Source organism: Mesoplodon mirus (assembly GCF_964341445.2).
Source record: "Mesoplodon mirus genome assembly, chromosome: 11".
Classification (NCBI taxonomy): Eukaryota; Metazoa; Chordata; class Mammalia; order Artiodactyla; family Ziphiidae; genus Mesoplodon; species Mesoplodon mirus.
This window is the reverse complement of record NC_138987.1, coordinates 67,583,904-67,597,735: the sequence shown is the minus strand read 5'-3', so window position 1 is coordinate 67,597,735 and position 13,832 is coordinate 67,583,904. Positions and strand designations below refer to the sequence as shown.

Genomic DNA, 13,832 nt, shown 5'->3' with positions numbered 1-13,832 from the left:
GTTTGCCAACTCCTGCTTCAGAAGTTCCTAGGACGATAGTGTTCTTTACTTTTTGACTGTTATGTGTTTGAGGAAATTGAGCATCTACCATGTTTCAGGCACTGATCTAAAAAGATTCTGAAAGTTTCCTGTTTCCTTCTGGTCTGGTCATGTCCTAAGGACTTCTAATGCACTGCTTGTTTTGCTTTCCAGTATGGAGCCCCAGATGCAGGTGGACTAGCACACGTTCCTCTAGGCTGGAGTTACTGGTATGCCTTGGTGAGTGATTAATAAAGTCAGTGACAATTCTGCACAGCCCTACAGATGCTGTTTACTTTCTGCTGTAGCTCTGATGTTGACATGATTTGGTTTGCTTTTATGATTGACCATTTTGTCTCCTTAAAAGAAAGTCTGTTGATTTGTGAGTCACCCTGTTTGTGGGATACTTTTCTTGCATTCCACAAGGTTTAGCAACATATTTTGCTGTTCTACCGGATCCATTTCTGGCTTTTTAAACTAGGACATATTATTGAAACTATGCTAGTAGTTAATAAAACCCTAGTCATAAAGTCCAATTCAATATTGACTTGACCTTTTTTTTTTGTCTTATCACTATTTAAACAGAGTACAGTTTAGCACAGCATGGTTTCCAATTTTCATTTTGTGTGCTGACCTCACAAAAAATCTTACTTTCCTCTCTTTAATAGGAAAAGAATTCTAAATACTATAATTATACCCTCTCTATCAATGGGAAGGCACGGAAGCATGGTGAAAACTACAGTGTGGACTACCTGACAGATGTTTTGGTGAGTTACTGAAGCTCTCTCCTTGCACTTTAGCTCATGTTTAATTAAAGTCTCTGCCTAGAAAATCTTTACTTGTATTTGTTAATGTTGGGTAACATGAATAATAACGTGGTCTAACCGCCAAATGATATTTCCAACTGATTAAAAACTCCTGAGGGTGTTTTTCTTTGTAATTAAGCCAGGGTCAGATCTAATGTTCTTGAAATTCCAGCAGCAAATCCCTTTTCCAAAGGCTAATCTCTAAGACTATAGAGATTACTTTGAAGAGGTTTTACTTTGTAGGGGTTCCTACTCTTGACCCCAGTTTTACTCACAGGCTACAAGATGGCAGCTTCATCATGAGGGTGGCGGGATAGGGATAGGGGAGTTCTTCAGGCATTGTATATTATATATAAAAAATACTGAAATCAGGACGGGAATTTGGGACTGTCCTTTCCTGTCTAAGATGTATCTAGTGACAGCGCCCCCATAGGGCATTCATTCACCAAGTACTCCAGCACCCATTATAGCAGGTGTTCAGCAGTAAATTAAACAAAGTCCCTGATTCTGTGGACGGTGACCTTTTAGTGGAAGATTTTATTTACCCATATGTGTGTTGTCTTGTTAGATGGCGATTAGTTAGAGAAATAAGGCAGGGGATGGGAGTTACTTAGATAACATTTAAGCAAAATCCTAAAGGAGATGAGAGTGAGCTATACAGATCAGGGGAAAGAGTGCCACAGGCAAAGGGAACTTTTGTTCCCTTTGTGAGGGTGTTGAACCAGGAGTGTGCCTGGCAGGTTGGAGAAACCACAGGGTTTCTTGACAGGGCTGGAGTAAAGTAGGGGGATGGGATGGTGATAAGAAATTGATAGTATCTTTTGAGTTTAGTGTTGGGAATAAATGAAGATGTAAATCAACTAGAAAATTAAAAACACAGCATGTATGTGGGAAGCTTTCATTTTTATAAAGTATCTCCAGAGAAGCAAATGAAAAATTTTAAGTCCATATAAATTAAAACCCTGGTGTGGTGTATTTGGACTTAATATTATTCATTTAGTTTAGCTACTTCAGCTGGCACAACTTAGGATATCTACTCTCTACATATTTTTGTAAAATTACTTAATTCACTTTTCCCACTGTTGTGAATTAGGTTGACTCTCTTTTTATGTTCTTTAAAGCATCAAATGCATATACTCTAAGCTGCATAAATGTATATACTCTAAGCTACATTAATATAAGTTAATATTAAAATGGCCAAATTACTATTTTTTTTCCTTATGGGAGGCATAACAATTTTGGGGTCATGTAAAATCATCAAAATCCTAATTGCTTTCTTCGATGGTGTGCTTTTCAATTTTTTATTGTGTTTGCCTGAAAGCCAAACGATCTGTTCCAGCAACACACTTGCAAGTGACTGTGACATAGATTGTATGCTAGGATTGGTGGAAAGCTAATAGGGCCCTGTACCCCTGTTCACCAGAGAACAGGTATCTATCAAGTCCTCAACTGTGAGGTAGGGTAAGCAATGACAAATCTTTGTATACATCAGGCCAATGTCTCCTTGGACTTCCTGGACTACAAGTCCAACTCTGAGCCATTCTTCATGATGATCTCCACTCCGGCACCTCATTCGCCTTGGACAGCTGCACCTCAGTACCAGAACACCTTCCAGAACGTCTTTGCACCAAGAAACAAGAACTTCAACATCCATGGAACGGTAGCTTCCCCTAACCCTTGCATTAAGCCATGCTCGATGTGATTAATTGTGTAATATACTTGTCAGGGAGCCTTTGAATCATATAGTTGGTCTTCCTTCTAAATCTTTTAAAGGTAATTGCACCTATCGCTAATATACTAGGTAGTATACACTTGCTTCAGAAGTCAGATAAGGTTCCTGCCACACACCCAGTGGGCAGCTGGAGAGTCAGCGGAGAATGGAAAAGAAATGCCATCTTTCCTGACTACAGGCTCTTTTGATAACCTCTGTGCTGGCACTCCTCCTGCCCAGCAGTGGCTGAGACATGTCCCTTGGGGCTGAGCTGGGCCTGCAGCAGTCTCCTTTGGTTGGCCCTTACCAGGCCCGAGGCATAGGAAGAAGAGGGGTGACACAGTGCAACGTGATTGGGAAGGAAAGTTGAACGGAGAAATGAGCCAGAGCAGGCCATGACCTAAATACTGGTCACTTCGTATGCCACTTACCCTTCCCATGGCACAGGGGATGGGCAGTTTGCTAGTTCAAAGGCAGAAAGCTTCTACTGCCTCATGCCTGTTACCCAGAAATCTTAGTTGCTTGCAAGGTGGTAGAAAGAATGAGTCTTGGAGTTAGAGTCCGTATTACCGCTTTCTAGCTAAGTCACCTGACCATGAGCAAGATGCTTAACTTGCATTTTTCTCTCTAAAGTCGGGGATCCTAACCTCTCCTGCAACTCTTGTATGGATTAAAATACACAGAAGCGTCTAGCATGTTGCCTGGCACATTGTAGGCATGTGCTTGCCATGGATGACATTAAAGATGAGTGAACCGAGTTTGAAACCTGGGTGCCATTCTCTCTGTGTTCCAAAAGAAGTTCATAGAAGTTCCCATGACTAAGTAAGGTTAGAAACTTCAGGTTAAATAAGTCACTCTGCTACAGGATTTCTCAGTTATTCGTGTTCTGACATGAATTTGCAACAGGAAGAGATGCTCTGTAGCATTTGTCAAGCATGCTAACTAAAGAAGGCTTTGAGGATCACAGTTTGCAAGATGGCAGCTTAGGGTTTTATGAATGGGGAGGAGAGAATAAATGGTATTTGGCAATGTTTTTTTTTTTTTAACTGTGACTTTTTTATTTATATGAGAACTATCCTCTAGATTTGGACTTGAAGTTTTAGGAAATTGCTATGATGAAATTTTTCCCAAGGTCCAAGGATGATCACTCTCTTAGGTAGGAAAAATAGAGGGCCATGGAATGATGACTTATTAGGCAAAACTTCGAGGAAGGTAAAGTGGATATTTATCCTTTTATAGTTTGGGTGGTAGACCCAAGTTATAAATTTAATCTTCTGGTTAGTAGTTTCCAGTATCTTGCACGAAATCTCTTATTAAAGCTGCTAACAAAGGAGCCCAGGCCTTCTGCCATTAAGGAGGTGATGAGAAGAAGCTAAAGAATGAGTGATAATTTGCAGAAAGTTTCTTTTACGAACACAGGGGAAGGAAGTGGGGGTGGGTGGTGGAGGGAAAATCTGAAGTTGCTTAAACAGGCTCCAGTTAGTTCTTTTTTTGCTCGAGTAAATGATCCTTTTCGTTATCTATTCTAGTAGTTTGACTGTGGTGACTTGGTGTTAACTTCTGTTTTTCTTTTAAATTTTAGAACAAGCACTGGTTAATTAGGCAAGCCAAGACCCCAATGACTAATTCTTCGATACAGTTTTTAGATAATGCATTTAGGAAAAGGTAAGAGCTGCTCCTTTCCAGTCTAGGTGGTCTTTGAGGACCCTCAGAAGCAGCCCATGAACAGGGAACTGCACAAAATCAGAGGGTAGCAAGATGTTGGGAGAGACTCTGAGGGGAGGTCTTTTTTTTTTTTTTTCCCCCGGCGGTACACGGGCCTCTCACTGTTGTGGCCTCTCCCGCTGCGGAGCACAGGCTCCGGACGCGCAGACTCAGCGGCCATGGCTCACGGGCCCAGCCGCTCCGCGGCATGTGGGATCTTCCCAGACCGGGGCACGAACCCATGTCCCCTGCATCGGCAGGCGGACTCTCAACCACTGCGCCACCAGGGAAGCCCCAGAGGTCTTTACATTTAGCCACAAGGTGGCCTTTGGACCTCAGGTCTAATTAAACAGTCCGTTTTTATGACCTGTTAAAACATTGCAAATTGGAGCCATTTGGGTTTTTTTAACAATTTTCTATATCTAAAGAAAAGGTCGCTTTGTGAGAGATTAACCCCAATATTTGCCTGAGACCCAAAGGCATAGGCTAGAGCAGAATATTTGCCTTTGCAGTTTTTAGTTTTCAGGAAATTCTTACTTTCTCTTAAGGTGCATTTAGTTTTAGACCAGGGGTTGGCAAACTTTCTGTGAAGGACCAGATAGTAAATATTACAGGCTTGTAGGCGGTATAGTCTGTGTCACTGTTGCTCACCTCTGCTGTTGGAGCGCAAAGCAGTCCTGGACAAGACAAGAACGAATGAGCATGGCTGTCCTACAATGAAACTTTATACATAAAGCAAACAGCGAGTTGTTGTTTCATGGGCGTAGAGTTTCAGATTTGCAAGGTGAAAAGGTTCTGGAGATCTGTTCCACTATGTGAATATACTTAACGCTACTGACCTGTACACTTAAAAATTGTTAAAACAGTAAATTTTATGTTATGTGTTTTGTACCACAGTTAAAAACAAAAACACAGACAGTGGTCAAGCTTTGGCCCATGGCTGTTTGCTGACCCCTAGTTCGACCATTAAACATTGTTGTAGCTAGGTCTATCCGAATTCATCTCTATCAGCCAGTGCTGAGTTGACAACTTTCCCTTCCAATAGTCTTTTATTCTCATCACCAGCCACGATAAATAATAAAGCTAACTGGTTATAAAAAGCCTCATTTATTTCTGTAGAATCGGTTAAATTTGGAATCAACTAATTGTGTTCTGGAATTTTCTAATCTGTGTTTTGCAATGAATGGAAGGAAAGGAAATAGAGGATTTGAGCTTTTGGCGAGAGTGGCTCTGAGGGGGTTTTTTGGGGAAGGAGGTTGAGAGTTCTTTTGTTTTGATTTGCTTTTGGGGTGTTTTTTGGACTTTGCTTTTTTGGCAAGATGGCAGTACCTCAGCCATTGTCTCTGAAGTCCCATTGCTGCCCTCTGTTCACATCCAGGTGGCAGACTCTGCTGTCAGTTGATGACCTTGTGGAGAAGCTGGTCAAGCGATTGGAGTTCAGCAGGGAGCTCAATGACACCTACATCTTTTACACCTCAGACAATGGCTATCACACAGGTAAGGGGCACCATGACCTTTGCGAGGTGCCTTTCCTTACTCGCTCAGTCAGTAGCACTGGCAGGGAGCTTCTGTCCTTTTGCAGCAGTGGACAGGCCAGAGGGAGGGTCTTGCCCTCAGGGCCCCTCTGGTTAGAGGGCCAATTCATTTCCCCTGGTGAGAGACCAGGTTTCATTATTTGCTATTTCACAGGCTGAATTACATGGTGTTCTAAGAGTCTGAGCAGAGAGTGAGCTTGATGGGTTAGAGGCAGGCTTTATGACGTAGGTGAGAAATTGAGCAAGATTTTAAGGACAGTGGATCTCAGGGAATAGGGGTATGACATTTGACACAGGAAGACCATGAGAGGGTTGTCCTGGGGAAAAACTTTTCTGTGAAATGAGGTGTTTTGGTGTGTGTGAGTTTTGTTTTGTGTTTCTTGTCTTTTCACAACTGCAGTATGAGTCACCCCCATGTCCTTGACTTTCATCCTTTCTTCTTGGACCTTCTCTAGTTAAAAATCAGTATTTTTTTCTTTCTCCACTCTTTTAAATTTCCTAAACTTGAAGGGAATTAATCTGAGGTTTGTTTGCACAGGAGCAGATTGATTAGGCATTTTATGTGCTGTTATGAATATTTTTAAGCACTCACAGTAGAGACTAGTAAAATAACTCCCATTGTCCAGCTTTGATTTTCAGCTGCACGACACCAGTCTTTTGAATTCCTCATTCCTTCTTCATGTTTCTTTTTTAGCTAGAAGTTTTTGAAGAAACTCCAGATGTTGTGATTCCATTTGTCAACACTTGATTGTGCATCTGATTAGTTCATTACCTATCAGAACCTACACAAAGTCCACATGCTACCTTTAGCTTTTATGTGTCTTAAGGCTGTCCTTTGCCACCGATTTATTGGGAAAACGCGTCTTCTGTCCTTGAGAGTATCTCACATTCCAGATGTAGCTAATTGCTCATGTGATGCCTTAACTTGTTTATCTATACTCAACATTTTCTATAGATTGGTAGTTAGATCTAGAGTCTTAATAGAAGTTCACGTTTTCAACAAGAATGCTTTCTAGTTGATGCTGTTATGTACTTCTTATTGCTTCATTCACATCATGCCACTGGGGTGTCTGGTTGCCTCACTTTAGGGATGCTGTTACTGTTTGATGGCTCATGTGGTATCAACCTGAGCCCATCCTATGAACCTTTTGTGGCTAGAACTTCCATTGATGATTGTTGCTTAAATCTGTTCCCTCAGAAATTGCAAAGATTGACTTCATAACTCTGTCCTTCCTTCTGAATTTACTGGCTGGAATTCCTCAGGAAATTCCCCTCATCAACTGTTTGGTTATCTTGAAATATAGTTTATTCAGGAAAGGCTGGATCAATGGTTTTGTCCCGTTATTTAGCAGCTTTTAGAGTAACTTCATTCAATTGTGATCAGGTCGAGTATCATACATAAATAGCGTATTTTTGCTTCAATACTTTCTAGTCATTCTTTTTGCTGAATTTGCCTATTTTAGACCAGGGTGTCCCTCTAGGCATTTTTTTAAAAGATGAGCTCATTGTTTCCTGCCTTGTAGTAATAAGAGACCCAGGCAAATTTAAGTTTTCTATTAAAACCCCATAATTAGTAGAACAAGGCTGTTTTTGATTTTTTTTTTTTGCTGTACGCGGGCCTCTCACTGCTGTGGCCTCTCCCGTTGCGGAGCACAGGCTCCGGACACACAGGCTCCGCGGCCATGGCTCGCGGGCCCAGCCGCTCCGCGGCATGTGGGATCTTCCGGGATAGGGGCACGAACCCGTGTCCCCTGCATCGGCAGGCGGACTCTCAACCACTGCGCCACCAGGGAAGCCCTGTTTTTGATTTTTACTGTTTATTGAATGAATGCATGCATGAGTGACATTTCTATCTTGGCTCCATCTTTACCCTATGCATTTTTTTTTTTTCAGGACAGTTTTCTTTGCCAATAGACAAAAGACAGCTGTATGAGTTTGATATCAAAGTTCCATTGTTGGTTCGAGGGCCTGGGATCAAACCAAATCAGACAAGCAAGGTAGGTTGCTGACAAGGTGATGTAACATTTGCCTGAGGAAAGAAAGCTTTTCCTCCTAAGAGGAGGCTGAATTCAATTTCTCTTCCTTTGAGGATGAAGGCTGATTGGCTTAAGATTTTTTTGCAAGTGTATTTATAAGCCTTGCAAACAGTGATTCTTTTTTCTTTCTTTTTTTTAATTGAAGTATAGTTGATGTACAATATTCTATAAGTTACAGTGGTACAATATAGTGATTCACAATTTTTAAAGGTCATACTCCATTTAGTTATTTTAAAATATTGGCTGTATTCCCGGTGTTGTACAACATAACCTTGTAGCTTATTTTATACCTAATGCTCTTAATCCCCTACTCCTACATTGTTCCTCTCCCATCCCATCTCCCCACTGGTAACCACTAGTTCTCTGTATCTGTTCTCTATATTTTGTTATATTCAGTAGTTTGTTGTATTTGTTAGATTCCACATATAAGTGATATCATACAGTATTTGTCTTTCTCTGTCTGACATATTTCACTTAGCATAATACCAGTAAACTGCTGGCCACCCACTATTAGATGTATATGTATCATATTAGCATGAATAGCTTTTGCTTGTGTTTTGAGACTAGATTTTTACTTGGTCCTCGAGCCGTGAGTCTCCACCAGGGTGCTAATCAAAACTACCTACTGAAACTGAAAGGCTCAACATCTAGAAAGGTTCAGATTGACTCACTTGGACTGGAATAGAATCCCTGCCTCTGCTTTTTTCTTAAGTTCACAATGATTCTGAGAGGCAGCCCAGTTTGGGGCCCATAGCCCAGGAGAGCAAAGCTCTTCAGGCTTTGTTGTGTGTGCACATCCCCTGGGGGCCTTGTTGAAATGCAGATTCTGATTCTGCATTCCAGCCTGCTCCCAGATGTTCCCAGGTGATGTCTGCTGCTGGTCTGACCTCCCTCTGAGTATAAGGCTACAGAAAGGGTGTTGTCTGAGAATTTAGTCCCCCTCCCTTTGGGACTCTTCCTCACTAATGCCTTTCTACTTTACTGATTCTGTCTCCTAGTACTGTCATAAAGTACCACGTTCTTTTGTTACCATTTCCATTTGGTTTCAGACTGAGTTCCTACTACTGAGGTACTTTGTTCCTAGAGTTCATGGACACCTTGATCCAAAACACTGGTCCAATGTTGGGAGATAAGAACTGATAGGCTCTACCATTTGTTTTCTCTTCCCTAATACCACAGTTTCAGTCCCAGCTCTGTGAGACAAAAGAAAATGAGCAAATGGATTATTTAAGCTAAAATTGGAAAATAGGTCAGAATTTCTGGGTATACTGGTGCTTGAGTTTAATTTGGGGGTTTAATGTTTACTCTGTTTAAACGTCTGCCATTCCCTTATTTCCCTTCACAATGCTCTCGATGGAATTCTGTTCAGATTCTCTCGGAAACTTAAAATGGCCTTCATAAGTGCCTTTTGAATTTTCTTTTTCTTTTTCTTTTAAGACCCACATTCCTAAAGGCAGTCACCTTCCACTACAAATTCATTACCCTCTAAACAGGCCTCTCCTGTCAACGGAGGTAGGCAAGTTTGGAAGACCATTCAGTCTTAAAAGTGTTTTCTTGATCTTGGTGTTGGGAGCTGGTTGAGGAGAGCACGTCTGCACCTGTGTGCATTTCTGAGGCGCAGGGCCATGTCTAACCGGTGCCGGGAAGGAGGCTGATGAGAACAGAGTGACGTGTCAGTCAGCTGCCCGTGGAACAGACTGTTCCTTTTTCCTTCAAGTTAACAATGGCACTAAATGTTACAATCAGAAACTTCACTTTCTCTAAGCCATCTAAGTGAAACCAGGTCCTAGGAAGCCATTTCAACACTAATAACCGTTATTGAATGCTTAGGATGTGACAGGTGCTGTTCCAAGTGTATTACCTGTATCAACTCAGTTAACCTTCACAGCCTTATGAGATATGAATACTGTTTTCCCCATTTTACAGATGAGGAAACTGAGGTATACAAGTTCAGCGATTTACCCAAGATGATGTAGCCAAAGAATATCAGAGCCCTGCACTTGAACTCGGGCAGTCTGGCTACTATACACTTAACCAGAGTCCGTACACTCAACCATTACACTACAGCTCAGACAACTGTACTTCTTAAGTATCTTCCTGTGCCAGCGCAGTCTACCAGGAGCCTTGGAGCCACAGCAAGAGCAGTCAGAGAAGATCAGTTCTTAACTCCCTGTGTCGGGGAGCCAGATACCTGAGCTTCAGTTGTCAGTGAAAGTCTCTGAGGCATTTGGGCAGAGACCCGGGTGTCAAGAAGGATTGAGTCATGCAGAGATCCGTGGGAGGGTATCCTGAGCGGCAGAACAGTGCATGTGAAGGCACAGATAGGAGAATGAGCTTGGCCTGTTCAAGGGACAGAAGGTGGCAGTCGTCCTGAACTACTTTTACGTCCTCCTTGGATCATCTCTCCCCTCCTTGCCTTTGTACAGCTGGCTGCTCCTTCTGTGTGAAGGCCCACCTCATGCCCCTTTCACCTGGCTAAGTTCATTGTCCTTTGGGGCTTCGGTTTAGGGCTCCCCTAAATGAACGTCACTGTAGACCCCCGCCCCACATGGAGTGGGTGCCTTCCCAGCTGGCCTCACACTTACCACACCCGACTGAGTTTGTCTTTTTGACTCTAGGAGTCCCTAGTTGAGAGGTATTGTCTGAACTTAGAATACCCAGCTCTTAGTGGGAGTTTGGTGTTAGCACATGTAAGCTATTATGTATACATTGGATAAACAACAAGGTCCTTTTACTGTATAGCACAGGGAACTCTGCTCAGTATTCTGTAATAACCTAAATGGGAAAAGAATTTGAAAAAGAATAGATACACGTATAACTGAATCACTTTGCTGTACACCTGAAACTAACACAACATTGTTAATCAACTATGCTCCAATATAAAATAAAAATTTTTTAAAAAGATCCTGTTGGGCTTCCCTGGTGGCACAGTGGTTGAGAATCTGCCTGCTAATGCAGGGGACACGGGTTCGAGCCCTGGTCTGGGAGGATCCCACATGCCGCGGAGCAACTGGGCCCGTGAGCCACAGCTACTGAGCCTGTGCGTCTGGAGCCTGTGCTCTGCAACAACAGAGACCGTGATAGTGAGAGGCCCGCACACCATGATGAAGAGTGACCCCCGCTTGCCACAACTAGAGAAAGCCCTCGCACAGAAACGAAGACCCAACACAGCCATAAATAAATAAATAAATAAATTAAAAAAAAAAAAAAAAGATCCTGTTATATAGCCTAAGGAAGTATACTCAATATCCTCAATATCCTATGATAAACCATAATGGAAAAGCATATTTTAAAAAAAGAATGTATCTCTATATGTGTATAACTGAATCACTTTGCTCCACAGGAGAAATTAACACAACATTGTAAATCAACTGTAATTTAAAAAAAAAAAATACCCAGCCCTTAACATACAATGGGTGACATCCAAGTTGTGTGAATGGATATATTACCAAGGTCACACAGTAATGGCAAAACCAGGTTTGAAAATTAACTGTCTATTCTCAAAATCCATGGTTTTTTGGGAATTCCCTGGCGGTCCAGTGGTTAGGACTCTGCACTCTCACTGCTGAGGGCCTGGGTTCAGTCCCTAGTTGGGGAACTAAGATCCCACAGCAGCGTGGCCAAAACAAAAAACCAAAACATGGTGTTTGACACTCTGTGCTGACATACGTGGTTTGAGAAGCATGAAGTGCCCTGCTTCCATCTAACACAGTGTGTCAGAGATTGTGGGCGATTCACCGTGTGCCGGCAGCAGTGTTTTCTTGGTGCAGGTTCTTTGTGAGGGCCACAGGGTGGTGAGTTGAGCATTTTAATGAGCTGTGCCGGCAACAGCCTAGTAGCCAAAATAGGACACGTTTGACCAGTGGATCTGGCTTTGTGTTGGCTGTTGGGGTGAGCCAGGGGCAGGTGGTATGGGTGGATGCCAAACATTGGCGCTGAGGTCTTCTCCCCTGGCTATAAATTAATCTAGCTTTAGATTTGGTGGTAGAATTTCTTCAAACGGGCTTAAAGAAAGGAAAAGATTAGTACGAAAATGGAAATGACATAGCATGATCCAGGGGAAATAAAACTGAACTGGGAGTCAGGAAGACCACCTATTGGCTTTAAGACTTTGGATAGACTAAGCCTTGGTTTCCCCATGTGAAATTGGGAGGATGCTAAGGGCAAATTCTCAAGTGTAACTACGTGACGCCCTGGCTTACTCCTTGTTAGGGAAGTGGGGCGTGAGGGGCAAATCCAGATGAGGCAGCCCAAGACGTGTAGAGTTCTCTGCTTTCAGTGCTTTTCTTTCTTTTTTTTTTTTAAACATCTTTATTGGAGTATAATTGCTTTACAATGGTGTGTTAGTGTCTGCTTTATAACAAAGTGAATCAGTTATACATATACATATGTTCCCATATCTCTTCCCTAGTGCTTTTCAATAGATGGATTTGGGGTGCTCTCTGGTGTGCTTTGAGTCTTTTTTTTGAAAGCCTTACGTGAACTCTTTAACATCAGGGCTTAAAAGTCTGCTTGAAAACCTGATGTACCCTCCTGGGAGCCCTTATTCTTTTGGGTAATTCTGCAGCACTGTCCTTCCAGAGCTGAAAAATAAGCAGGTTCAAGGCATGATATCCCTCGATCTCATGCCCCCCCAGAGTTTTTTAGGGCCTTATATTTGATCAAAATGTATATATACTTTAATCCTAAGAACATTCCCAAACAAACTGTGAGGCTGTGATTCATGAAATAATTTACTTGGTCTTGTCAGAGCGTTTTCTGTTCCAGTCCTTAAATGGATCTTTATACTCAGTGATAAAAGCAGTAATACCATTTTAGGAACTTGAAATGCTAATGTTTCTAGATGTCATTAGGGTGATGGGCTCATAGTATCCATTCTAATCTTTGTCTGTATAAAAACCACAGAGAGGTATAATTTTCTGTTGAATGCTTCACTCATACTTGGTATCTAGAAGTCTCCCGTCTCCTGACATTGTATGCTAATTTTGAGGCTCTACGTTTTAGTCAAACAAAACCCAGTAGGAAGAGAATTTGTCCATCATTTTTAGGGAGGATGTGATCATTGTAGATACCTGGGAAGAAAGAGTCCTGGTGGTGGCGTTTATGGTACTTGTACCGAATTAGCCACTTGACTTGTCCTGGATCTTGCAGACCTTTCTCCTCCCCTCCACCCATAGAGCAAACTGCCACTAGAGGGCGCTCCCACCCATTGCTGATGGCTCGAGGCAATTCCTGCTGAGAGTGGCAGTCACTGTTTTACCTCTGTGGGTTTTATTATTTTGGTGCCTTGGACATGTTAACAATACCTGTGGGACTGACTTGACTTCATTCATGTTCTGGACATCACTGAAGATCTGTCACATTTTGGAGTCTTGTTGCCTTTATCTGACTCTGGAGGTGGTGTCTCTGCTTGTCTCTCCTTTCCTGCTATGGTCTCTTCCGTATTCATACTCACTCTTGTTCGCTGTATTCTAAGCCGCTCAGTCTGCCTGGGGTACTTGGAACCAGGAAAGATATCTCTAACACCGGGTCTTTTGTAATCCCTAGAGACGTAGTTTTTGTGTTTTTTATCCTCAGCAACATATGGATTGCTTTTCCCGTGAGTTGCCTGCCACTGAAGGGTAATTTCCAACAGCTGCAGAGTTACACTGATTGGTTCAGAGCCAGGATATGTGTATCACTCTGCCCTCCAGGAAACCTGGCTGCTACTGAACAATGCTCTGAACAGTGCTTCTTGCCTTGCCTTTCATGTCTGTACTTTGGTTTTGTTTTTAAATTAAAAGTAATAGGGCCTCCCTGGTGGCGCAGTGGTTGAGAGTCCGCCTGCCGATGCAGGGGATACGGGTTCGTGCCCCGGTCTGGGAGGATCCCATATGCCGCGGAGCGGCTGGGCCCGTGAGCCATGGCCGCTGAGCCTGTGCGTCCGGAGCCTGTGCTCCGCAACGGGAGAGGCCACAACAGTGAGAGGCCCGCGTACAGCAAAAAATAAAAAAAATAAAAAAAATAAATTAAAAGTAATAGG

The 13,832-nt window shown here is 42.6% G+C and overlaps 1 protein-coding gene across 1 annotated transcript in view; it reads left to right on the top strand.

Moving 5' to 3' along the window:
• The window catches only part of GNS (glucosamine (N-acetyl)-6-sulfatase), a 53,933-nt gene that overhangs the window by 15,781 nt on the left and 24,320 nt on the right, over positions 1-13,832 (top strand). Inside the window, exons 4-9 of the mRNA XM_082636474.1 lie at positions 193-258; positions 687-785; positions 2,317-2,484; positions 4,118-4,200; positions 5,618-5,736; positions 7,668-7,771. Of these exons, the coding sequence (XP_082492600.1) occupies positions 193-258; positions 687-785; positions 2,317-2,484; positions 4,118-4,200; positions 5,618-5,736; positions 7,668-7,771 (639 nt within the window). The remainder of the gene's footprint in view (positions 1-192; positions 259-686; positions 786-2,316; positions 2,485-4,117; positions 4,201-5,617; positions 5,737-7,667; positions 7,772-13,832) is intronic.